Source organism: Musca autumnalis, unplaced genomic scaffold, assembly GCF_047663935.1.
Source record: "Musca autumnalis isolate F117 unplaced genomic scaffold, ASM4766393v1 scaffold_4, whole genome shotgun sequence".
In the NCBI taxonomy this organism is placed as follows: Eukaryota; Metazoa; Arthropoda; class Insecta; order Diptera; family Muscidae; genus Musca; species Musca autumnalis.
In genome coordinates, this window is record NW_027411977.1 from 231,124,392 (window position 1) to 231,149,649 (window position 25,258).

General features: G+C 30.0%; 2 protein-coding genes across 2 annotated transcripts in view; one reads left to right on the plus strand and one right to left on the minus strand.

The window, feature by feature from the left end:
- Plod (procollagen lysyl hydroxylase) overlaps positions 1-25,258 on the plus strand; it is a 50,511-nt gene that overhangs the window by 11,666 nt on the left and 13,587 nt on the right. Inside the window, exons 3-7 of the mRNA XM_073983940.1 lie at positions 8,278-8,417; positions 8,482-9,013; positions 9,082-9,335; positions 16,376-16,477; positions 16,540-16,665. Coding sequence (XP_073840041.1) covers positions 8,278-8,417; positions 8,482-9,013; positions 9,082-9,335; positions 16,376-16,477; positions 16,540-16,665 — 1,154 coding nt within the window. The remainder of the gene's footprint in view (positions 1-8,277; positions 8,418-8,481; positions 9,014-9,081; positions 9,336-16,375; positions 16,478-16,539; positions 16,666-25,258) is intronic.
- Positions 17,922-19,095, minus strand: nkt (noktochor). Its single transcript, XM_073983942.1, has 4 exons — positions 18,727-19,095; positions 18,516-18,665; positions 18,262-18,439; positions 17,922-18,230 (listed from the first exon to the last, which is right to left on the minus strand). Exons 1-3 carry the CDS (start codon positions 18,898-18,900, stop codon positions 18,281-18,283), a joined length of 483 nt encoding a protein of 160 aa, XP_073840043.1. The 5' UTR covers positions 18,901-19,095; the 3' UTR covers positions 17,922-18,230; positions 18,262-18,280.

The following is a 25,258-nucleotide window of genomic DNA, read 5'->3' on the forward strand; positions in this document are numbered from 1 at the left end:
ATCGATTTCCGTGACGTAACATTGTAGAGTTAGCGTTTTGTCTGATACCGTTATGTTGCATTGACACTTTCCGATTAGGCTGATGCTGTTGGAATTCACGTCTGTTGCAGTATCATTTGTTTTGTGTACGTGAGGCTTACCTATGTATTCCCATGTTGATCGTGATATGATTGAAATATCAGATGCTGTGTCGATTTGTAATTTGACTTGTTTCTTGTTTATTTCCACGGTGGTATATTTTCGCAATTGTTGAAATTGGAGTTGCTTTGAAGAGAATACAGCGTTGGCGTTGTATTTTGTTTTGTCCGACTTGACTGCAGTTTTGTCTGTAGTGGACTTGCCTCGTTTTGCGCTTTTGCAAAAGTTATCCTTGTGACCTGTCTGCTGACAATTTGAACATTTATGATTTTTAAATGGACAGTACTTTGAGTAATGCATGTCTCCGCATAACCAGCAGGGCGTTTTAGGAATTTTATGGGAATGCTTGTTGTTGTTCTTGGCGAATTTCTTGACTGCGCATATTGATTGCGATTGATGCTCGATCAATGTATTGTCTGTTTTCAAATCCATGAGTCGTTGAGTTTCATCTACAAGAGTGTCTAGAGTTGTGGAGTCCTTTGCTTCGTCTAGCAATTTGAGTAAACGTAAGCGAATGTCGTTGTCTTTGCTTGATTGTAAACCCAAGACATAGATTAGACACTTGAATTGATCCACTTGCATTTCATTTAGCTTGAAGAGTTCGCACTGTAAGTTAACTCTACCGGCGTATTCCTTATAGTCTTCTCCTTCAAGTTTTTTTCATTTGCAAACACTTGTAGCGTTGAGACACTTGAGTTTCTACCTTACCAAATAGTTTGTTAAGTTTCTCCAGGGTGTCTTTGAGACTCATTTCTGTTGGATTCTTTGGAAGAACGTAGTTCCTGAATCTTTCGTGAACACTGTTTGACATCTTTCTCCAGAGTAACGCAACTTTGTCATGATCGTCCAGAGATTGGGCTTCTTTTTCGAAGACATGTTGGTAGCGATTGTACCACGCTTGAAAAATTAATCCGCTTTCCGGTTCATAAACGAAGTCTGTCATGGAATGTGAAAGAGATTCCATCAATGCTGCTTTTGAAGTGCTGGGACTCGTAGCATCTTTGGTGTTTCCAGTACTCTGTGCTTGAAGTAGATTTGTTAATTGTTGCAGTAACTGCGTTTGAAGATTCATAGCCGCTTGCTGTTCAGCTAGTAATTTCACAATGTTCTCGCTTGACATTTTATGTGCAGTTGATTTTTGCGTAGATGAATTGAAATTAAAGAATTTATTTCTTTATTCACCGTCCTCGTCGCCAGTTGTTGTACTCTTATGTTTGAGTAAAAGATTTAGTTGTGCTTTTATGTTGTAAATAAAAGACTTATTGATAAATTAACAAACTTAAGCAAGATTTATTCTGTTTAATTCTGGAAACTGAAAATACGTTACAATTGATGTGCGTGTTACTACTTGTGGTGTAATACAATGACTGTGTTGTCTGAATGACTGAAAGAGACTGACTGAGTGAGAAAGAGTATAGCATGAGGGTAGCAAGTGTGTGTGTGTGTGTGTGTATGTATAATAACAATGATGCCTAGTTTCTGATTGTTTACAGTAGAACCCTAACAATAACAAAATATAAAAAATCGCACAAAAATATTCGAAAAAAACAGAGTTTTACATCAATTTTTGCAACCATTTTTTGTGGCGTTTAAACGACCATTGGCTTTATCTGGGTTAATTTAATTGTTTTTTTATTTCTAAGCGGGTCTCCGAAAACACGATATTAGATTTTTTAAAATAATTTTAGAGACTTCGTGGATTTTTAGAAATATTTTTATAGGCCTCGGGATTTTTAAAAATATTGTTAGAGGCCTCGTGGATTTTTTAAAATATTTTCAGAGGCCTCGTTAATTTTTTAAAATAAATTTAGAGGCCTCGTGGATTTTTTAAAATATTTGTGGAGGCCTCGTGGATTTTTTAAAATATTTTGGAAGGCCTCGCTGATTTTTTTAAATATTTTTAGGGGCCTCGTAGATTTCTTTAAAATAGTTTTAGAGGCCTCTTGGATTTTTTAAAATATTTGTAGAGGCTTCGTGGATTTTTTAAATTACGTTCAGAGACGTCGTGGATTTTTTAAAATATTTTTACAGGGTTCGTGAATTTTTAAAAATATTTTTAGATTTCTCGTGGATTTTTTTAAATATTTTTAGAGGCCTCGTGGATTTTTTAAAATATTTTTAGAGGGTTCGTGGATTTTTTAAAATATTTTTAGAAGCCTCGTGGATTTTTTAAAATATTTTTAGAGGGTTCGTGGATTTTTTAAAATATTTTTAGAAGCCTCGTGGATTTTTTAAAACAAGTTCGGAGACGTCGTGGATTTTTTTAAAATATACTTAGAGGGTTCGTGGATTTTTTAAAATATTTTTAGAGGCCTCGTGAATTTTTTAAAATATTTTTAGAGGCTTCGTGGATTTTTTAAACTTTTTTCAGAGGCTTCGTTGATTTTTTAAAATACGTTCAGAGACCTCGTGAATTTTTTAAAATATTTTTAGAGGCTTTTTAAAATGGATTTTTTAAAATATGTTTAGAGGCCTTGTGGATTTTTAAAATATTTTTAGAAGCTTCGTGGATTTTTTTAAAATATTTGTAGCGGTCTCGTGGATTTTTTTAAAATATTTGTAGAGCCCTCGTGGATTTTTTAAAATATTTTTAGAGGCCTCGTGGATTTTTTTAAAATATTTTTAGAGGCCTCCTGTATTTTTTAAAATATTTCTACAGGCCTCGTGGATTTTTAAAAATATTTTTAGAGTCCTCATGGAGTTTTTAAAATATTTTTAGAGGCCTCGTGGATTTTTTAAAATACGTTCAGAGACCTCGTGGATTTTTAAAGTATTTTTAGAGGGTTTGTGGATTTTTTAAAATATTTTTAGAAGCTTCGTGGATTTTTTAAATTATTTTTAGAGGCCTCGTGGACTTTTTAAAATATTTTTAGAGGGTTCGTGGATTTTTTTAAATATATTTAGAGGCCTCGTGGGTTTTTTTTAATATTTTTAGAGGCTTCGTGGATTTTTTAAAATATTTTTAGAGGCCTCGTGGATTTTTTTAAATACTTTTAGAGGCCTCGTGGGTTTTTTAAAATATTTTTAGAGGCCTCGTGAATTTTTTAAAATAGTTTTAGAGGCCTCGTTAATTTTTTAAAATATATTTAGATGCCTCGTGGATTTTTTAAAATATTTATAGAGGCCTCGTTAATTTTTTAAATATATTTGTATGCCCCGTGGATTTTTTAAAATATTTTTAGATGCCTCGTGGATTTTTTAAAATACGTTCAGAGACCTAGTGGATTTTTTTAAAATATTTTTAGAGGCCTCGTGGACTTTTTAAAATATTTTTAAAGGGTTCGTGGATTTTTTAAAATGTTCTTAGAGGCCTCGTGGATTTTTTAAAATATTTTTAGAGGCCTTGGGATTTTTTTTAAATATTTTTAGAAGCCTCGTAGATTTTTTAAAATATATTTAGAGGCCTCTCGGATCTATTAAAATATTGTAGAAGCCTCTTGGGGGGTTTTAAAAAATTGTTTGGAAGGCTCCTGGTCTTTTAAAACTATTTTCAGAGGCCTCACGGTTTTTTAAAACTATTTGTGGAGGCCTTGTGGATTTTAAAAAATATTTTTAGTTAGAGGCCTCGTAGATTTTTTAAAATATTTTTAAAGGCCTCTTGGATTTTTTAAAATATTTTTATAGACTTCGTGGATTTTTTAAAATATTTTTAGAGGGTTCTTGGATTTTTTAAAATATTTTGGGAGACCCTGTAGATTTTTTAAAATATTTTGAAAGGCCTTGTGAATTTTTTAAAAATATTTTTAGAGGCTTCGAGGATTTTTAAAAATATTTTTAGAGGGTTCGTGGATTTTTCAAAACATTTTTAGAGGCCTCGTGGATTTTTTAAAATATTTTTAGAGGGTTCGTGGATTTTTTAAAATGCTTTTAGAGGCCTCGTGGATTTTTTAAAATATTTTTAGAGGCTTTGTGGATTTTTTAAAAATATTTTTAGAGGCCTCGTATATTTTTTAAAATATTTTGGGAGACCCTGTAGATTTTTTAAAATATTTTTAAAGACCTTGTGAATTTTTTAAAATATTTTTAGAGGGTTCGTGGATTTTTTAAAATGTTTTTAGAGGCCTCCTGATTTTTAAAAATATTTTTAGAGGGTTCGTGGATTTTTCAAAACATTTTTAGAGGCCTCGTGGATTTTTTAAAATATCTTTAGAGGGTTCGTGGATTTTTTAAAATGTTTTTAGAGGCCTCGTGGATTTTTTAAAATATTTTTAGAGGCTTCGTGGATTTTTTAAAAATATTTTTAGAGGCCTCGTATATTTTTTTAAATATATTGGGAGACCCTGTAGATTTTTTAAAATATTTTTAAAGGCCTTGTGAATTTTTTAAAAATATTTTTAGAAGCCCCGTAGATTTTTTAAATATAATTAGAGGCCTGTCGGAAATATTAAAATATTTTAGAAGCCTGGGGGTTTTAAAATTTTGTTTGGAGGGTACCTGGTTTTTTAAAACTATTTTTATAGGCCTCGCGGATTTTTAAAAATATTTTTAAAAGCCTCGTCGATTTTTAAAACTATTTTTAGAGGCCTTGGGGATTTTAAAACTGTTTTTAGAGGCCTCGGGTATTTTATTTTTAGAAACCTCGTGGAAATTTTAAAATATTTGTAGAGGCCTCGTGGATTTGTGAAAGTATTTTTAGAGACGTCGTGGATTTTCAAAACTTTTTTAGAGGTCTCGTGGATTTTTAAAATATGTGGATTTTTTAGAATATTTTTAGAGGCGTCGTAGACTTTTAAATTTTTTTTAACCTCGTGGATTTTTATTTGACCTCGTCTACTAAGACCTTCTTTAGCATGTCTATAAAGGCTTCCTTCACCACGTTTGTAAAGACTTCCTTCAGCTCGTCTATAAAGACCCCTGCAGTTCGTCTAGAAAGACTCCCTTCAGCTTGTCTATAAAGACTCCCTTCAGCTCGTCTATAAAGACTCCCTTCAGCTCGTCTATAAAGACTCCCTTCAGCTCGTCTATAAAGACTCCCTTCAGCTCGTCTATAAAGACTCCCTTCAGCTCGTCTATAAAGACTCCCTTCAGCTCGTCTATAAATACTCCCTTCAGCTCGTCTATAAAGACTCCCTTCAGCTCGTCTATAAAGACTCCCTTCAGCTCGTCTATAAAGACTCCCTTCAGCTCGTCTATAAAGACTCCCTTCAGCTCGTCTATAAAGACTCCCTTCAGCTCGTCTATAAAGACTCCCTTCAGCTCGTCTATAAATACTCCCTTCAGCTCTTCTATAAAGACTCCCTTCAGCTCGTCTATAAAGACTCCCTTCAGCTCGTCTATAAAGACTCCCTTCAGCTCGTCTATAAAGACTCCCTTCAGCTCGTCTATAAATACTCCCTTCAGCTCTTCTATAAAGACTCCCTTCAGCTCGTCTATAAAGACTCCCTTCAGCTCGTCTATAAAGACTCCCTTCAGCTCGTCTATAAAGACTCCCTTCAGCTCGTCTATAAAGACTCCCTTCAGCTCGTCTATAAAGACTCCCTTCAGCTCGTCTATAAAGACTCCCTTCAGCTCGTCTATAAAGACTCCCTTCAGCTCGTCTATAAAGACTCCCTTCAGCTCGTCTATAAAGACTCCCTTCAGCTCGTCTATAAAGACTCCCTTCAGCTCGTCTAAAAAGACTCCCTTCAGCTCGTCTATAAAGACTCCCTTCAGCTCGTCTATAAAGACTCCCTTCAGCTCGTCTATAAAGACTCCCTTCAGCTCGTCTATAAAGACCCCTGCAGTTCGTCTAGAAAGACTCCCTTCAGCTTGTCTATAAAGACTCCCTTCAGCTCGTCTATAAAGGCTCCCTTCAGCTCGTCTATAAAGACTCCCTTCAGCTCGTCTATAAAGGCTCCCTTCAGCTCGTCTATAAAGACTCCCTTCAGCTCGTCTATAAAGACTCCCTTCAGCTCGTCTATAAAGACTCCCTTCAGCTCGTCTATAAAGACTCCCTTCAGCTCGTCTATAAAGACCCCTGCAGTTCGTCTAGAAAGACTCCCTTCAGCTTGTCTATAAAGACTCCCTTCAGCTCGTCTATAAAGGCTCCCTTCAGCTCGTCTATAAAGACTCCCTTCAGCTCGTCTATAAAGACTCCCTTCAGCTCGTCTATAAATACTCCCTTCAGCTCTTCTATAAAGACTCCCTTCAGCTCGTCTATAAAGACTCCCTTCAGCTCGTCTATAAAGACTCCCTTCAGCTCGTCTATAAAGACTCCCTTCAGCTCGTCTATAAATACTCCCTTCAGCTCTTCTATAAAGACTCCCTTCAGCTCGTCTATAAAGACTCCCTTCAGCTCGTCTATAAAGACTCCCTTCAGCTCGTCTATAAAGACTCCCTTCAGCTCGTCTATAAAGACTCCCTTCAGCTCGTCTATAAAGACTCCCTTCAGCTCGTCTATAAATACTCCCTTCAGCTCTTCTATAAAGACTCCCTTCAGCTCGTCTATAAAGACTCCCTTCAGCTCGTCTATAAAGACTCCCTTCAGCTCGTCTATAAAGACTCCCTTCAGCTCGTCTATAAAGACTCCCTTCAGCTCGTCTATAAAGACTCCCTTCAGCTCGTCTATAAAGACTCCCTTCAGCTCGTCTATAAAGACTCCCTTCAGCTCGTCTATAAAGACTCCCTTCAGCTCGTCTTTAAATACTCCCTTCAGCTCTTCTATAAAACTCCCTTCAGCTCGTCTATAAAGACTCCCTTCAGCTCGTCTATAAAGACTCCCTTCAGCTCGTCTATAAAGACTCCCTTCAGCTCGTCTGTAAAGACTCCCTTCAGCTCGTCCATTCACATTTCCTTCAGCTCGTCTAAAAAGACTCCCTTTAGCTCGTCTAAAAAGACTTCTTTAGCTCGTCTATAAAGACTCCCTACAGCTCGTCTATAAAGACTCACTTCAGCTTGTTTATAAAGACTCCCTCCAGCTCGTTTATAAAGGCTCCCTTCACCTCGTCTATGAAGACGCCCTTCAGCTCGTCTATAAAGACTGCCTTCAGCTCCTCTATAAAGACTGCCTTCAGCTCGTCTATAAAGACTGCCTTCAGCTCGTCTAAAAAGACTCCCTTTAGCTCGTCTATAAAGACTCCCTCCAGCTCGTTTATAAAGGCTCCCTTCAGCTCGTCTATAAAGACTCCCTTTAGCTCGTCTATAAAAACTCCGTTTAGCTCGTCTATAAAGACTTCCTTTAGTTAAGCTTCTATAGTCCCTTTCTAAAAGAAAGGGTGCATCCATAGTTCCCTTTCAGCTCGACCATTAAAATTAGAATTTTCTAATTAAATTTCATTTAAAAAAATATTTTAAAGTTTTTTTTTCAATATTCTATAGTTTTTAGAAACTGATATACTAGTTGTGAGGTCATAGACCGTAAAATATAAACAAAATATAAGATTTTGTTTTACACTGCATCCGGTTAACTAAACGTACATAATAATGCTATTCTCTGGCTATTGTTCTAAATACACAGCTATCAACTCTTTTATGATGTTCTTCCATGATTTTGTTGTTTTTATTACTTTTCCAATTCCAAACACAACACATGTTCAATACATTCGTCGGCTAGCATTTGTTATTGTTTTCAGTCGAGATGAAAAACTGAGAAATCTTCTAAAACCACATCATCACCATCTTCGTTTTATGGCTGCATGCAGTAGCAGCTTTCGTCTGTCGCATAGAGATGTTCCAGATTTTTCTCAGTTTCATTTTTCCTTTTTTTCATTACTTGTCGTTTCGTTACGATTGTTTATATAAAACAATGTTGGGATGTGGGTTGCGTGTGTCTCTGATTCAGAAACTCAATGCGTTTGTCGTTCTTTTAATCACGTAGACTTCTGTTAGGAAACATTAGAACCATTTCTTATTGGAAATTGATAAAATATGGAAATATAAATGGAATAGCAGAGAAACATGATGCTGGCTGGCTGGCTTGGTGATAATGATGACCCAGAAAACAAAACGCCGGTTTATCAGTTATGAAATACGATGTGACAACTCATGCATGTTTTAAGGCTTAGTGAGTGAGTGACCCCTAGATGCTGGGGTTGGCAATAAGAGATTAGAAAAATTCTTTTTTTCTGTCTATCTTGGATTTCAGAAAATAAAAAAAAAACTTTATTTTTACTGATAAAAGACATTTAAAATTAATTTCGTTTCAATTATCTTTATTTTTAGGTTACTCCCTTGGGTCTGGATCAAGAATGGCAGGGTGGTGATATGACAAGTGTGGGTGGCGGCTTTAAAGTTAATCTGTTAAAAGCGGCCGTCAAACCTTTGAAAGATGAAAAGGATACCCTCATTATGTTTACTGATAGGTGAGGTTTTGATTTTGCTTTCCTCTCTTATCCCATACTAATTTCTTCTTCACTTTCCTTTCAGCTACGATGTTGTCTTCACCACCCGCCTCAATGAAATTGTTAAGAAATTCAAAGAATTCGATGCCCGCATTTTATTCTCTGCCGAAAAATTCTGTTGGCCTGATGTAAAACTGGCCACCAAATATCCCCAAGTGGAACCCAAGGCCTCACGTTATCTCAACTCAGGTGCTTTTATTGGTTATGCTCCAGAAATCTGGGAGTTATTACAGCCCAGCATTGACAACCTGGAAGATGATCAATTGTATTATACCAAATCATTCCTCAATGAGGAGTTGAGGGAAAAATTATCCATGAAATTGGATACCGAATCAAAAGTATTCCAAAATCTTAATGGCGCCAAAGATGATGTGAAGTTGGATGTTAATTTGGAAACAAACCGTGGTACACTGAAAAATATCAATTTCCTTACAACACCAAGTGTCATACACGGCAATGGTCCCAGTAAAGTTGAGCTGAATGCTTTTGCCAATTATTTGGCAAATACCTTTAATGGCCATTGTTTGATATGCCAGGAAAATCGTGTGAAAGTTGATGTAAGTTTTATTGGAAACTAAATAACATTTTTAACTCTTATTAATTATATCGTTTCCTTATATTTTAGGATAAAAATCTACCCATTGTTACCATGGCCTTGATTGGTATTACCCCTGTGCCCTTCTTTGACATGTTCTTAAATGCCACTGCCAACTTGAATTATCCCAAAAATCGCATGCATCTCTTCATCTACAGCGGTGTGGAATATTTAGATGCCTTGGCCAAATCACATTTGAAGAAATACGAAACAGAATATTTGTCTGCCAAAATTGTTTTGTCCACAGATCAATTTGATGAGAGGAGAGCTAGACAGTTGGCTGTGTAAGTATGGGAAAAGAGAAATTAAAAAGAAAACAACAAAATAGAAGGAAAGAATGAAATCTTTAGGGTTCAGATATTATCAAAAGCAGACCACTAATAAAGGAGTTGTAGGGAGTCTTTATAGGCGAGCTGAAGGGAGTCTTTAAAGATGAGCTGAAGGGAGTCTTTATAGACGAGATAAAGGTAAACTTTATAGGCGAGCCAAAGCGGGTATTTTTAGACGAACTGAAGAGAGTATATATGAGCTGAAGGACGTGTTTATAGACGAGTTGAAGGGAGTCTTTATAGACGAGCTGAGCGGTAAAAGCAAAGCAGCTGGATTTATAAAAAAAATTAAACTATTTTGTAAAGACGTAGATTTTTTTAAAGAATATTTTTAAATTATTTTTTCAAAGACTTGAATTTTTTAATAATAATTATTTTTATTTTTTCCAAGACGTGCTTTTTTAAAGAATATTTTTTCAAAGACGTGATTTTTGCAGGAATATTTTTTTTTAATTATTTTTCCAAGACGTTTCTATTAAAATTTTAAATTTAAAATTTTTTTAATTATTATTTTTAAGATGTGGATTTTTTAAAAATATTTTTTATAATTTTTTCAAAGACGTGGATTTTTTAAAAAAATTTTTTATAATTTTTTCAAAGACTTGGATTTTTTAAAAGTATTTTTTATAATATCTTCAAAGACGTGGATTTTTTTAAAATTTTTTCAAAGACGTGGATTTTTTAAAAATTTTTTTATAATTTTTTCAAAGACGTGGATTTTTTAAAAAATATTTTTTATAATTTTTTCAAAGACGTGGATTTTTTAAAAATATTTTTTATAATTTTTTCAAAGACGTGGATTTTTTAAAAATATTTTTTATAATTTTTTCAAAGACGTGGATTTTTTAAAAGTATTTTTTATAATTTTTTCAAAGACGTGGATTTTTTAAAAATATTTTTTTATAAGTTTTTCAAAGACGTGGATTTTTTAAATATATTTTTTATTATTTTTTCAAAGACGTGGATTTTTTAAATATATTTTTTATTATTTTTTCAAAGACGTGGATTTTTTAAATATATTTTTTATTATTTTTTCAAAGACGTGGATTTTTTAAATATATTTTTTATTATTTTTTCAAAGACGTGGATTTTTTAAATATATTTTTTATTATTTTTTCAAAGACGTGGATTTTTTAAATATATTTTTTATTATTTTTTCAAAGACGTGGATTTTTTAAATATATTTTTTATTATTTTTTCAAAGACGTGGATTTTTTAAATATATTTTTTCAAAGTCGTGGATTTTTTAAAAATATTTTTTATAATTTTTTCAAAGACGTGGATTTTTAATTTTTTTTATAAAAATTTTTCAAAGACGTAGATTTTTTTAAAATATTTTTTTTTTTAATTTTTTCAATATTTTTTATAATTTTTTCAAAGTCGTGGATTTTTTAAAAATATTTTTTATAATTTTTTCAAAGACGTGGATTTTTTAAAAATATTTTTTTTTTTAATTTTTTCAAAGACGTGGATTTTTTTAAAAATATATTTTTTATAATTTTTTCAAATTCGTGGATTTTTTAAAAATATTTTTTTTCAAGGACGTGGATTTTTTAAAAATATTTTTTATAATTTTTTCAAAGACGTGGATTTTTTAAAAATATTTTTTATAATTTTTTCAAAGACGTGGATTTTTTAAAAATATTTTTTACAATATTTTCAAAGACGTGGATTTTTTAAAAATTTTTTTTATAATTTTTTCACAGACGTGGATTTTTTAAAAATATTTTTATAATTTTTTCAAAGACGTGGATTTTTTAAAAATATTTTTATAATTTTTTCAAAGACGTGGATTTTTTAAAAATATTTTTTATAATTTTTTCAAAGACGTGGATATTTTAAAAATATTTTTTATAATTTTTTCAAAGACGTGGATATTTTAAAATTTTTTTTTATAATTTTTTCAAAGACGTGGATTTTTAATATTTTTGTTAAAGTTTTTCAAAAACCTGGCATTTTTAAAAATTTTATTTATAATTTTTTTTTCAAAGATGTGGCTTTTAAAAGAATATTTCTTTAAATTTTTTTCAAAGACGTGGATTTTTTAAAAATATTTTTATAATTTTTTCAAAGACCTGGATTTTTTAAAAATATTTTTTATAATTTTTTCAATGACGTGGATTTTTTAAAAATATTTTTTATAAGTTTTTCAAAGACGTGGATTTTTTAAAAAAAAAATATATAGGTTTTTCAAAGACGTGAATTTTTTAGGAATATTTTTTATAATTTTTTCAAACACGTGGATTTTTTAAAAATATTTTTTATAATTTTTTCAAACACGTGGATTTTTTAAAAATATTTTTTATAATTTTTTCAAACATGTGGATTTTTTAAAAATATTTTTTATAATTTTTTCAAAGACGTGGATTTTTTAAAAAATATTTTTTATAATTTTTTCAAAGACGTGGATTTTTTAAAAATATTTTTTATAATTTTTTCAAAGACGTGGATTTTTTAAAAATATTTTTTATAATTTTTTCAAAGACGTGGATTTTTTAAAAATATTTTTTATAATTTTTTCAAAGACGTGGATTTTTTAAAAATATTTTTTATAATTTTTTCAAAGACGTGGATTTTTTAAAAATATTTTTTATAATTTCTTCAAAGACGTGGATTTTTTAAAAATATTTTTTATATATTTTTCAAAGACGTGGATTTTTTAAAAATATTTTTTATAATTTTTTCAAAGACGTGGATTTTTTAAAAATATTTTTTATATTTTTTTCAAAGACGTGGATTTTTTAAAAATATTTTTTATAATTTTTTCAAACACGTGGATTTTTCAAAAATATGTTTTATAATTTTTTCAAAGACGTGGATTTTTTAAAAATATTTTTTATAATTTTTTCAAACATGTGGATTTTTTAAAAATATTTTTTATAATTTTTTCAAAGACGTGGATTTTTTAAAAATATTTTTTATAATTTTTTCAAAGACGTGGATTTTTGAAAAATATTTTTTATAATTTTTTCAAAGACGTGGATTTTTTATAATTTTTTCAAAGACGTGGATTTTTGAAAAATATCTTTTATAATTTTTTCAAAGACGTGGATTTTTTAAAAATATTTTTTATAATTTTTTCAAAGACGTGGATATTTTAAAAATTTTTTTTATAATTTTTTCAAAGACGTGGATTTTTAATATTTTTGTTAAAGTTTTTCAAAAACCTGGCATTTTTAAAAATTTTATTTATAATTTTTTTTTCAAAGATGTGGCTTTTAAAAGAATATTTCTTTAAATTTTTTTCAAAGACGTGGATTTTTTAAAAATATTTTTATAATTTTTTCAAAGACCTGGATTTTTTAAAAATATTTTTTATAATTTTTTCAATGACGTGGATTTTTTAAAAATATTTTTTATAAGTTTTTCAAAGACGTGGATTTTTTAAAAAAAAAATATATAGGTTTTTCAAAGACGTGAATTTTTTAGGAATATTTTTTATAATTTTTTCAAACACGTGGATTTTTTAAAAATATTTTTTATAATTTTTTCAAACACGTGGATTTTTTAAAAATATTTTTTATAATTTTTTCAAACATGTGGATTTTTTAAAAATATTTTTTATAATTTTTTCAAAGACGTGGATTTTTTAAAAAATATTTTTTATAATTTTTCAAAGACGTGGATTTTTTAAAAATATTTTTTATAATTTTTTCAAAGACGTGGATTTTTTAAAAATATTTTTTATAATTTTTTCAAAGACGTGGGTTTTTTAAAAATATTTTTTATAATTTTTTCAAAGACGTGGATTTTTTAAAAATATTTTTTATAATTTTTTCAAAGACGTGGATTTTTTAAAAATATTTTTTATAATTTCTTCAAAGACGTGGATTTTTTAAAAATATTTTTTATATATTTTTCAAAGACGTGGATTTTTTAAAAATATTTTTTATAATTTTTTCAAAGACGTGGATTTTTTAAAAATATTTTTTATATTTTTTTCAAAGACGTGGATTTTTTAAAAATATTTTTTATAATTTTTTCAAACACGTGGATTTTTCAAAAATATGTTTTATAATTTTTTCAAAGACGTGGATTTTTTAAAAATATTTTTTATAATTTTTTCAAACATGTGGATTTTTTAAAAATATTTTTTATAATTTTTTCAAAGACGTGGATTTTTTAAAAATATTTTTTATAATTTTTTCAAAGACGTGGATTTTTGAAAAATATTTTTTATAATTTTTTCAAAGACGTGGATTTTTTATAATTTTTTCAAAGACGTGGATTTTTGAAAAATATCTTTTATAATTTTTTCAAAGACGTGGATTTTTGAAAAATATTTTTTATAATTTTTTCAAAGACGTGGATTTTTTAAAAATATTTTTTATAATTTTTCAAAGACGTGGATTTTTTAACAATATTTTTTATAATTTTTTCAAAGACCTGGATTTTTTAAAAATATTTTTTGTAATTTTTTCAAAGACGTCGATTTTTTAAAAATATTTTTTACAATTTTTTCAAAGACGTGGATTTTTTAAAAATATTTTTTGTAATTTTTTCAAAGACGTCGATTTTTTTAAAAATATTTTTTATAATTTTTTCAAAGACGTGGATTTTTTAAAAATATTTTTTATAATTTTTTCAAACACGGGGATTTTTTAAAAAAAGTTTTTATTAATTTTTCAAAGACGTGGATTTTTTAAAAATATTTTTTATAATTTTTGCAAAGACGTGGATTTTTTAAAATATTTTTTTATAATATTTTCAAAGACGTGGATTTTTTAAAAATATTTTTTATATTTTTTTCAAAGACGTGGATTTTTTAAAAATATTTTTTATAATTTTCTTCAAAGACGTGGATTTTTTAAAAATATTTTTTATAATTTTTTCAAAGACGTGGATATTTTAAAAATATTTTTTATAATTTTTTCAAAGACGTCGATTTTTTAAAAATATTTTTTATAATTTTTTCAAAGACGTCGATTTTTTAAAAATATTTTTTATAATTTTTTCAAAGACGTCGATTTTTTAAAAATATTTTTTATAATTTTTTCAAAGACTTGGATTTTTTAAAAATATTTTTATAATTTTTTCAAAGACGTGGATTTTTTAAAAATATTTTTTATAATTTTTTCAAAGACGTGGATTTTTTAAAAATAGTTTTTATAATTTTTTTAAAGACGTCGATTTTTTAAAAGTATTTTTTATAATTTTTTCAAAGACGTGGATTTTTTAAAAATATTTCTTATAATTTTTTCAAAGACGTGGATTTTTTAAAAATATTTTTTTCAAAGACGTGGATTTTTTAAAAATATTTTTTATAATTTTTTCAAAGACTTGGATTTTTTAAAAATATTTTTATAATTTTTTCAAAGACGTCGATTTTTTAAAAATATTTTTTATAATTTTTTCAAAGACGTCGATTTTTTAAAAATATTTTTTATAATTTTTTCAAAGACTTGGATTTTTTAAAAATATTTTTATAATTTTTTCAAAGACGTGGATTTTTTAAAAATATTTTTTATAATTTTTTCAAAGACGTGGATTTTTTAAAAATATTTCTTATAATTTTTTCAAAGACGTGGATTTTTTAAAAATATTTTTTTCAAAGACGTGGATTTTTTAAAAATATTTTTTATAATTTTTTCAAAGACGTCGATTTTTTAAAAATATTTTTTATAATTTTTTCAAAGACGTCGATTTTTTAAAAATATTTTTTATAATTTTTTCAAAGACGTCGATTTTTTAAAAATATTTTTTATAATTTTTTCAAAGACTTGGATTTTTTAAAAATATTTTTATAATTTTTTCAAAGACGTGGATTTTTTAAAAATATTTTTTATAATTTTTTCAAAGACGTGGATTTTTTAAATAATTTTTTTATAATTTTTTCAAAGACGTGGATTTTTTAAAAATTGTTTTTTATAATTTTTTCAAAGACGTGGATTTTTTAAAAATTGTTTTTTATAATTTTTTCAAAGACGTGGATTTTTTAAAAATATTTTTTATAATTTTTTCAAAGACGTGGATTTTTTAAAAATATTTTTTATAATTTTTTCAAAGACGTGAATTTTTTAAAAATATTTTTTATAATTTTTTCAAAGAAGTGGAGTTTTTAAAAATATTTTTTATAAATTTTCAAAGTCGTGGATTTTTTAAAAATATGTTTTATAATTTTTTCAAAAACGTGGGTTTTTTAAAGAATTTTTTTTTTTAAATTATTTTTCAAAGACGTGGATTTTTTTAAAAAAAATTTATAATTTTTTCAAAGACGTGGATTTTTTAAAAATATTTTTTATAATTTTTTCAAAGACGTGGATTTTTTAAAAAAATATTTTTTATAATTTTTTCAAAGACGTGGATTTTTTAAAAATATTTTTTATAATTTTTTCAAAGACGTGGATTTTTTAAAAATATTTTTTATAATTTTTTCAAAGACGTGGATTTTTTAAAAATATTTTTTGTAATTTTGGATTTCTTAAATCGTGGATTTCTTAAATTATTTCAAAGTCGTACAGTTTTTAAAGAATATTTCTTTCAATTTTTTTTTCAACGTCGTTGATTTTTTAAAGGGATTTTTTAAAATAGGATTTTTAACGAGTCTTTATAGACGGACTGAAGGGAGTCCTTGTAGACTTACTGAAGGAAATCTTTATAGACGAGCTGATTGGTATCTTTATAGACGAACTGAAAGGAGTCTTTATGGACCAGCTGAGACGTGTTTCTATAGACGAAATGAAAGAAGTCTTTATAGATGAGCTGAAGGTACGCTTCTTTGACCATCTGCAAGGAGTCTTTATATAGCTGAATATAGCCTTTATTGACAATTCATGGAAAGTTTTGTAAATAAAACAAGTAATGAATAATTACGTAGACGAATAAAGGGTAGTATTACTAGGTGCTTAGAAGAGGACTATATAGGTTACTAGAATGAAACCGTTGTAAACAAACAAATATGATTTATTATTGGCTTTCGGGTATTTTTAGGCGTCATACTTTATATTGATTGATTTTAAATTATCCCTTTTTTATTTATTTTTTATTCATTCCAGCCAACAAGCTAAACAAAAACAAAGTGATTATATTTTCTTTCTTGATGCTGATACCCATATTGATGATTTGGAAGTCTTGAAAGAATTAATGACCTACAATAAGTAAGTCTACTATTTATTATTTTTGTTTTAAGATAATTTATATAAGTTAATTTATTTTACAGACAATTCATTGCTCCCCTTGTCACCAAATACAATGAGTTGTGGAGTAATTTCTGGGGTGCCCTATCCGAAGGTGGTTACTATGCCCGCTCTCCCGATTATGTCGATATTGTCAAGGGTGATATCATGTGAGTACCTATTTTTAGAATTAGATACAACATTTCGAGGTCGAAGCGATTTTGAAATCAAAACCATGCAACAACCAAAACTTCTTCTCGGTGTACACGACTTTTCTGTACTCTTCATAATGTTCCTTTATGTATAGAAGTCGCCATGAATCCTTTGATAAATTTCATGAATCCTTTGATACAATTTATACAAAGAAACATTTTCCGTTGACCTCGAGATTAGGCCGGGGCGATTTGTATGGAAGGAAAAAAGCTTAATGGGTTCTTCGCGTTTCTTATTCCTGGGATTGATCTAAGCAAAAAGTTCCACTAGACCATAGGTCTGCGGTGAAAATCGAGCATTCCGATTTTGACTTTAAGTTTTTTATCCACGTTTTTGGACATTTTGGCATATAACAACCAAACCATTGAGATTTCCGATCGAACACTAAGACAAGAATTGCATCCAAGACAGTAATTAAGAACTCTCTAATACATCGCAAGAGCATTGGAACGCTCCTTCAGGCAGTTTTGGCCTTGAAAAAGTGTACATTTTTCGAAAAATGTCGATAAATGGCACTGTGGCAAAAGTTGACCAGAAAAATATTCAAGCGTTCTGATGTAAAATTATACCGTGATCCATGGACAACGACAATGCCTTTAGTTCGTTTGGGCCACATCGTTTTATTTTTTTATAACGGTAAAAGTAGCGAAAATCTGGGTTTTTTTACATTTTCAAATTTAAACGGACATATCTTCTTTTTTTCACAACGGATTTCTATTGATCCTTCTTCCTTTTAAAGGGGTGAATAATATCTGTTTATGAACAATAAATAGACTATGTTTCAGGAAACAGGCAACAGACATCAAGAGTTTTCAGTTAGCGTAGGAATTAATATGGACTTCCTTTTTGTCACCATACGCAAACGGAGAGTCACTATGTTTGACTCCATTTGTAGTAAATATTCATACTGACAGATTTGCTGAAACAATAAGAGAATGCAGCAGAGGTTATACGGAGAAAACTATCCACCATCAAATTCTTCTCTATTTTTAACTCCCAATTGGAAAATTGAATTAAATAATTCCTCTATTTTTATAATTTGAGGCAGGTAACTGCTTAACCCTCCATTTACTTGTCATTTAAAATAATCACCAAACAATTTCTAGATCATTATCATTGTCTTTACTTTGGTCAGCGGTACAATTTCCTCTTCAGTTGATAAACGTTGTGCCTGCCGTTTATTTGCTAAATTATTTTGAGAGCCCTCAAAGCATTTATTTCGCATAGAAAATAATCACAATTTATTAAAACGTTATTCACATGTACAAAAACCATTTAAACTTTGGACAAATTAAGGTGATATTATGATAAATTAAAAGCTTAAAACTAACTCTTTTGCTCAGTGAGAGGAGACAAACACACAATCAGACAGACAGACACAACCTTAAAATACCCCTTGACGACTATTCAAAACTGTGATGTTGAAAATTTAGCTTCGGGGCTATACTATTTTTGCTCTCCATTTTCATTCCATACACTGCTTGCTCTTCTTCTCTTGTAGTTGTTTGTTTGGTGGGGTTATTCTGGTTATTCTCCAACATCTGTTGTAGTGGTCGTCGTCTTCGTTGGGGTTTAATCGAAAGCAATTGAAAAATCTGTTTTAAAACTACGACGATCAATGGAATACATATTGTCGGCGGTACATTCATAAAGCCCAGCATCCATTTGTGTGGCTGGATCAATTTCAATTTTCGATTTGACACGATCCTCTCCAATGCGCCATTCATGGACCTTAAAATTATAAAAAAAAATAATAATTATTATAAAAATCTCTTTATTTCTTTCCTTTAAAGATTCCCAAACTTACATGCATATAAAGATGTTGGAAAATCTCTGTACCATCTTTGTACCAGGTGATTTGTGGTCTGGGATTGCCCTTGGCCACACATAAAAAGGCTATCTTGTGGCCCAACACGTATTCATAATCAAAGTGTGAGGCTTGCAATATTTTGGCACCCTAAAAATAGACTTTAAATTATTAATTTCTTTTTTTTAGTAACTTCTTTTGCTCTCCTTACATTATTGTTATTGTAATACTGATCGGATTCAGGATCTCTGTATTTGCCCGTAATGGGTAAACCAATTTGTACTCGAGACTTGGTACGACCTCTGCCACGGCCACGTCGTCCTTCAGTTATGGGACTGGTCAAGATCAATATGCACACACACAACAACACGACTTTCAAATACATTTCTTTTTTCGTATACTTGTTTTTGTAATTATTGCGGATGTTTTTGGGTTTAAAATTTCCTGTAATTCTTTTTTTACCGAGTGCCAACACGTTCTTCACTGTGATCTACACCCAATTACTTTTGTCCCACCTAGCTATTTCACCCCTAATGTATCCGTAATAATATTGCAGATTTGTTTGTTTTGATCTGCTGGGTTTCCTTTTTACAACTGATCGCTTGTGGGCAAATCTTTCCATGCTCTACCCAAAAAAAGCTGGAGGTCTTTGTATGTTTTTTGTTGTTTGTTTCTAGGTTTTTTGTTTTTGTCACTCACACAATTTTTCTCACCCCTCATCAAAAGCCAGCTGCAGCAGGCAGCATGAATAAAATCTGCATTAGCTCAAGCTCATCATCTGAGTTAAGCTTAATTTAAAATTTCAAATTTGTTGTGATAGAGAATTCCTCTCTCTCTCACTCTCCCTAAATTGCCATGGCATATAAATAACTCATATTTGAAATTTACCTCTTTCCGTAACCCATAAAAGTTATTTTTTGTAATTTTTATTATGTCGGCTCCCATTAGTCTGCATGGTGTTTTGTGTTGGGGAACACCATGTATTATTAGCGAAGTATAGGGAGAGGAATGGTACAAAGTTTATTGTGGGAATAATTGGGACTTTTCTAGAATTCATTAAAGAATTGGATAGTGTGCTATTAAAGATTATTTAGAGCAGTACTTTGATAATGTAGAGAATAATATTTCCACAAACATCCCATAAGGGACAAGGGAGACTTCTCTCATATCAATGAGTGCACCTCGATTCTTATTAGCTCAATGATATGGGACCTACAGTTTATCGCCGAATCCGAACGGCGTGTCTAAGACACCACTTTTGTAGAGTGTTTTACATGGCTGAAATACTCAGGAAATGTCGCCAACATTACTGAGGGGTATTTTGCCACCGTTGAAAAGTATTGATGTTGCCTGGCCGGGGAATCGAACCCACGACCTTATGTGTACAAGGCGGGTGTGCATACCATGCACCACGGTGGTAGAGAATGCTAACCCTAAAACTTTAAAAATTAACATTAATTCGCATCTATACAAATCTTTCATTATTTTGAAAGTGTTATACTGTGAAATGTCATAAGAATTCAAGTAGGCTGCGTTTAATAGTGTTTAAAATTTTAAAAATATTATTTTTTCGTTCATTTGTACCATTTTATTAAACTGTTATACTCTACTAAAAACTGTTATACAAGTTAAACCACACCAAAATTCCATGTGTTTTATTAATCGATAAAAAATCTTGCTTTTATGATAGTTTTTCATTAATTTTCAATTGTTATACCACAAATTTATTTAAAGAAAAAAGTGTTATACTATAAAATATCATTGGAAGATCCTTGTACTTTATTAAATAGAGGGGAAAAAATTAAAAACATGGATCTTGGAGCATATTTTTACATTTATACCTCTTTATGAAACTGTTATACAAAGCAATTGACACAAAAATTATATATAGTTTCATATTTAAAAAAAATTATTTCATTTTGGGACAGATTTTTCTTGAATTTGTGTATTTTTTGCATTATTTGACCCTTCTAACGTTTTCAAAACTGTTATACTACACGTTATACAGTTATTTCACATGCTCATTTTATTATAGAAAAAAAATAAAAAATATTAGTTTTTTGTAGCTTATGTAACTGTTATACAACTTTCTAAAACTGTTTAACTGTTATACTACATGATTGGTATACTGTAAAATATAGTTAGAAAACTCTTATGCTTCAACTTACAGAGGAAAGAATTCAAAAGTATTTGGTCTTAACATGTTTTTTAAATTGTATACTATTTTTGGGAACTATTTTATCATACATTAAAAAGTTTTTAATTTCTGGACATCTTTTCTTTCAATTTGTGTATTTTCTTGTTCTGTTTAACACTTCTAATGTTTTTAAAACTGTTATACCACATGTTATGTACATTTTGCAATAATGGCATTATTTTGAAATTGTTATTGTAACATTTTATTCAAGTTTCTTTCATATGCTCTGTTTAAAGGAGAGAAGATTCCAAAATATTTATTTTCTATCTATTATACGTCTTCATAAAACTGTTAAACTATTTTACTTCTCTGTAAAACTGTTATTTAGGCTATACACAAAAAAAATTAATGTGTTTCCTTGATTTTAGGACTGTTTTTCTCATTTTGGTAACTGTTATACTGGAAACTTATTTCAATAAAAAAGTGATATACCATAAAATATCATTAGAAAACTTATTGGTTGCATTTAGTAGAGGAAACAAATCAACAATATTTGATATTGACACTTTTTTATACTGTTATACATTAGTAGTAGAAATAATAAAAAATTAATTTGATCAATATCCCATTTTAATTCTTCAAATGTTTCTAGTACTAACTTATTGTTATTCCAAACTGTTATACCGCGCTATTACATATTTCTGTAATATGTAGCAAAAACCCTCAGAGTTGAACATAAGTATATTTAATTTGAATTACAAAACTCTTATACTAATATACTGTTTATGCTAAAGAGGGTATATACAAAATGTGCCTCATCGAAATAATGGTTTTAGACCCCAAGTATGTTTGTACGATATCCGTTTTAGACAATTTTGAGTAGATCTAGCAATGTCCGTCCGTCTGTCTGCCTGGCTGGTGCGCACGATAACTCTCGAACGGATCAATCGATTCGGTTCAAATTTTGGGTATCAAAATCTTTTGTCCAGATTTGATTTAAATTCGAAGATAGGCCATATAGGTCCACTCCTTCAGGTACCTCCCCCACAAATGTTCAAAAATTGTCGCAAAACTTGTGCGCACGATAACTCTCGACGGGAGTAATCGAATTGAACCAAACTTTGCATACGGTAATACTACCTCTTGGCATACATCAGGTTCGAATATGGATTATATCGGTCCACTCCTTCAGGTACAACAAAATTTGAAATAAGTGCAGTTTAGTGACACCTCACGAATCGTTAAGAAATTTTTTGTAACAGGATGTTCGTGCGGCCCCCGTTACGTCATTGTAATTTTTTTCGAGGGCAAGTCCATAGTTCCCGAGACAATGGCACATAAACTCAAAAAAAAAAAAAAAAAAAATGCTGCACTATGTCGCGAGTTCAAATATACCGTGGCCAAATATATAAGGAGTTGGCGTTGGCAGATGAATTTTGGTATAAATACTTATAGTTCACTGACAATGTCGAGAGCAAAAAATTGGGAAGGTCGGTCCACGTTTTGGGCTAGTCCCCATGCAACGGTACTTCTTAATGTTTCGGTATTTTGAATATTTTAGCTAAACTTATCAACCAAATTGGTTGAATTTTGAGATGCGGGGTTTTCACTTTACAAACCTCCCGATTTTTGGAATGTTGAAGATTTTACATATATTTCACGCCCAAATATGCCGAAATTTTCCATTGAGGGTTCCGAATGGACCAAAATACTTTTCTGATAAAAATTAGGTACATAGGTCCACGTTTTGATATAACTCTAATAGAACGGTATGGCCCGTTTTTCGGTATTTTCAAGGTTTTAGTCACATTAAACAACCAATGTAGCTGATATTTGGTATTAAGTCTTCGCCAGGTCTTGCGAAATATTTTTACAGAGAATTGTTGGTATTGGTTCACGTCCAATTTTCGGGTTTTTAAGGTTTTGGCCATATTATTCACCCAAAATTACAGAAATTTGGTTTTCAATCTTAATATATATGAGATAATGGCCCTGGAGCTCCAAAAAAATCTGCCGGCACTAACTAAACTTGCTTGTGCCTAACATAACACTCGCGTACATACTTGGATTACGTTCAAATATGGAACGTACATCGTACCACTTATGTATGTTTGGACGAAATGTGTTTCAGACAATTTGGAGTCGATTTAGCAATGTCCCTCCCTCTGTCTGTCTGGCTGGCTGGTGAGCACGATAACTCTCGAACTGATGAACCGATTTGGTCTAAAAGTTGGCTATCGCAATATTTTGTCCAAACTTAGTTTAAGTTCGAAGATGGGTTATATCGGTCCACTCCTTCCAATACCTCCCCCACAAAAGTTCGAAAATGTTCAGAAAATTTGTGGGCACGATAACTCTTGAAGGGAGTAGCCAATTTGGTCCATACTTTGCACATCGTGAAATATCTACCAGACTTAGATGTGGTTTCAATATCGGCTCAATCGGTCCACTCCTTCGGGTACCTCCCATACAAAATTTCCGAAAAGTTCAGTTTAGGACCTGCTCTCGAATCTCTTTGATTTTTGTTGTAACAACTTGTATTCACCGCCCCCATGCGATGGTACATGTTTCATCAGGAGCAAGTCCATACTTCCTGAGAAAAAAAGCCTGAAAGGTGCAAAAAACCCCTATGACACCGTGTGTAATGGTTGGATAGCAAGATAACTCTCGAACTGATCCGCCGATTCGGTCCAAAATTTGACCTTCTTTATATTTTGTCCAAACATAGTTTAAGTTCGAACATAAGCCATATCGGTCCACTCCTTCAGGTACCTCCCCCACAAAAGTTAAAAAATATTCGGAAAAATTGTTTGCACGATAACTCTAGAAGGGAGTGAGCGATTTGATACATACTTTACACATCCTAATATATCTACCAAATATAGATGAGGTTCGAGTATGGACTATATTTGTCCACTACTTCGGGTACCTATCACACAAAATTACGGATAAGTTCACTTTAAGACCAGCTCTCGAATCACTTTGATTTTTGTTGAAGCAACTTGCATTCGCTGCATTAATTACGACGGTAAATGTTTTTTTTAGGGGCTAGTCCATACCTCTTGAGAAAACAGCCCGAAAGATGAAAAAACCCCTATGGCACCATATCCACATCTTCCGGCACTTCACCCGAATATTTAAAAAAGTCACTTAAATTGCATGCACGATATATCTTGATCAGATTTAGTCCAAACTTTGGATTTCCTAATATTTCGTCCAAATTTAGTTTAACTTCTAAAATGGAGGAACCTTAGGGCATCTCCCCTAACATTTTTGTCTAAGTGCAGTTTAAGGCTGTTCGCCTCTGCAACACTTTTGAACTTTTATCCTAATCCATATTTTCGTCGGCAAGTTCAAAAAAATACTGAATACATTCGATCTGTCCGAAGATGAAAGTTTAAATTCACATAGGCTGAGGGTATACCTCTGTCGGCAAAGCCGACTGATACTTTTTTACTTGTTATATACTCATAAAAACTTCTTCAAAACACTTACAACGAAAATTTAGGCTTCGCCCTAATTATTTCAAATTGTTATACAATTCTGTTATATCACAAAATACGCTTAAATGTTTTTGAGATTTATACCAAAGTATCACAAGTTTCGATTTGTTTATACTGATTCTATTCAAACAAATTATGCTCCTTTAAAATTGACATACTGACAATAAATAGTTCAAACTGTTATATTTTTCTTCATAGATGTTATACTAAAAAAACGACCAATATTTTTAAAATTAATTTAAAAAATGAACAGAATTTAAGTATTTTTTTGCTCTGTTCCAGAACCTGCAAGAAGCTATTACTTTTTACTACCATAAACTTTTTTCCCTTATGTTATCGAAAAAAATAGTACAAATTAGTAGATTCTTGCAGTACTGGAACATACCATTTATGTTTTTCCAAACTTTTCTAATCTTTTGTATTAACTTTTTTAAAGAAACATTTTTATATTCCCCTTTAAAACGGAATTTTTTGAGAACGTTTTGTTCTCTATAATTTTTCTTTCCCCTATAACTGTCATACTGAAAAATCAACTGAAGAAAAAAGTATTTTTTAAATTTGTTTCAAAATAGCACATGATGTTATTCTGAGTTACTAAACTGTTATACTAACTTTGTTTACGAAATAAATTTTGTACACTGCGGTTAAAAATGCATACTATTATATGATGTATTGTAAACAATTGTTTACTACAAGATCGACTGAAGTAATAAATTTTTTTTTAAGATTTTATTCTCTTCTTTAAAACGTGTATAGTGAAAACTATTAGTTCAAACTGTTACACTCTTCCCTATAACTGTTACATTGCATTTATCGGACTTGTTTCAAAATACCACAAGTTTTTTGCTTTTCACTTTTCGTTATGCTGCAATATTTAGAAGTAAACGTAATATCATTGCCCAAAATTTGAGTAAAAAATTCTAGAAGTACTTATTTATGTTAAATCCTATATTTCCACCATGAAAAGCAACATAAAGTCTTCATTCACAGTCCTGTACATATTTATACACATTTTCCCCCATGCCACATTTGCAGCATACAACATATTAAGCCTCCATTAAACTCTTATTTTGCTATCATTCCCGCAACATTCCCACAACACT

What these genes read in the sequence shown, in the direction of transcription:
- nkt (XM_073983942.1), bottom strand. Translation starts at nt 18,900, where the DNA reads ATGTATTTGAAAGTCGTGTTGTTGTGTGTGTGCATATTGATCTTGACC. An exon ending in AGTATTACAATAACAATAAT is followed by an intron (nt 18,666 to 18,726) that starts GTAAGGAGAGCA and finishes GTCTATTTTTAG; the next exon opens with GGTGCCAAAATATTGCAAGC. An exon ending in TCCAACATCTTTATATGCAT is followed by an intron (nt 18,440 to 18,515) that starts GTAAGTTTGGGA and finishes TATAATTTTAAG; the next exon opens with GTCCATGAATGGCGCATTGG.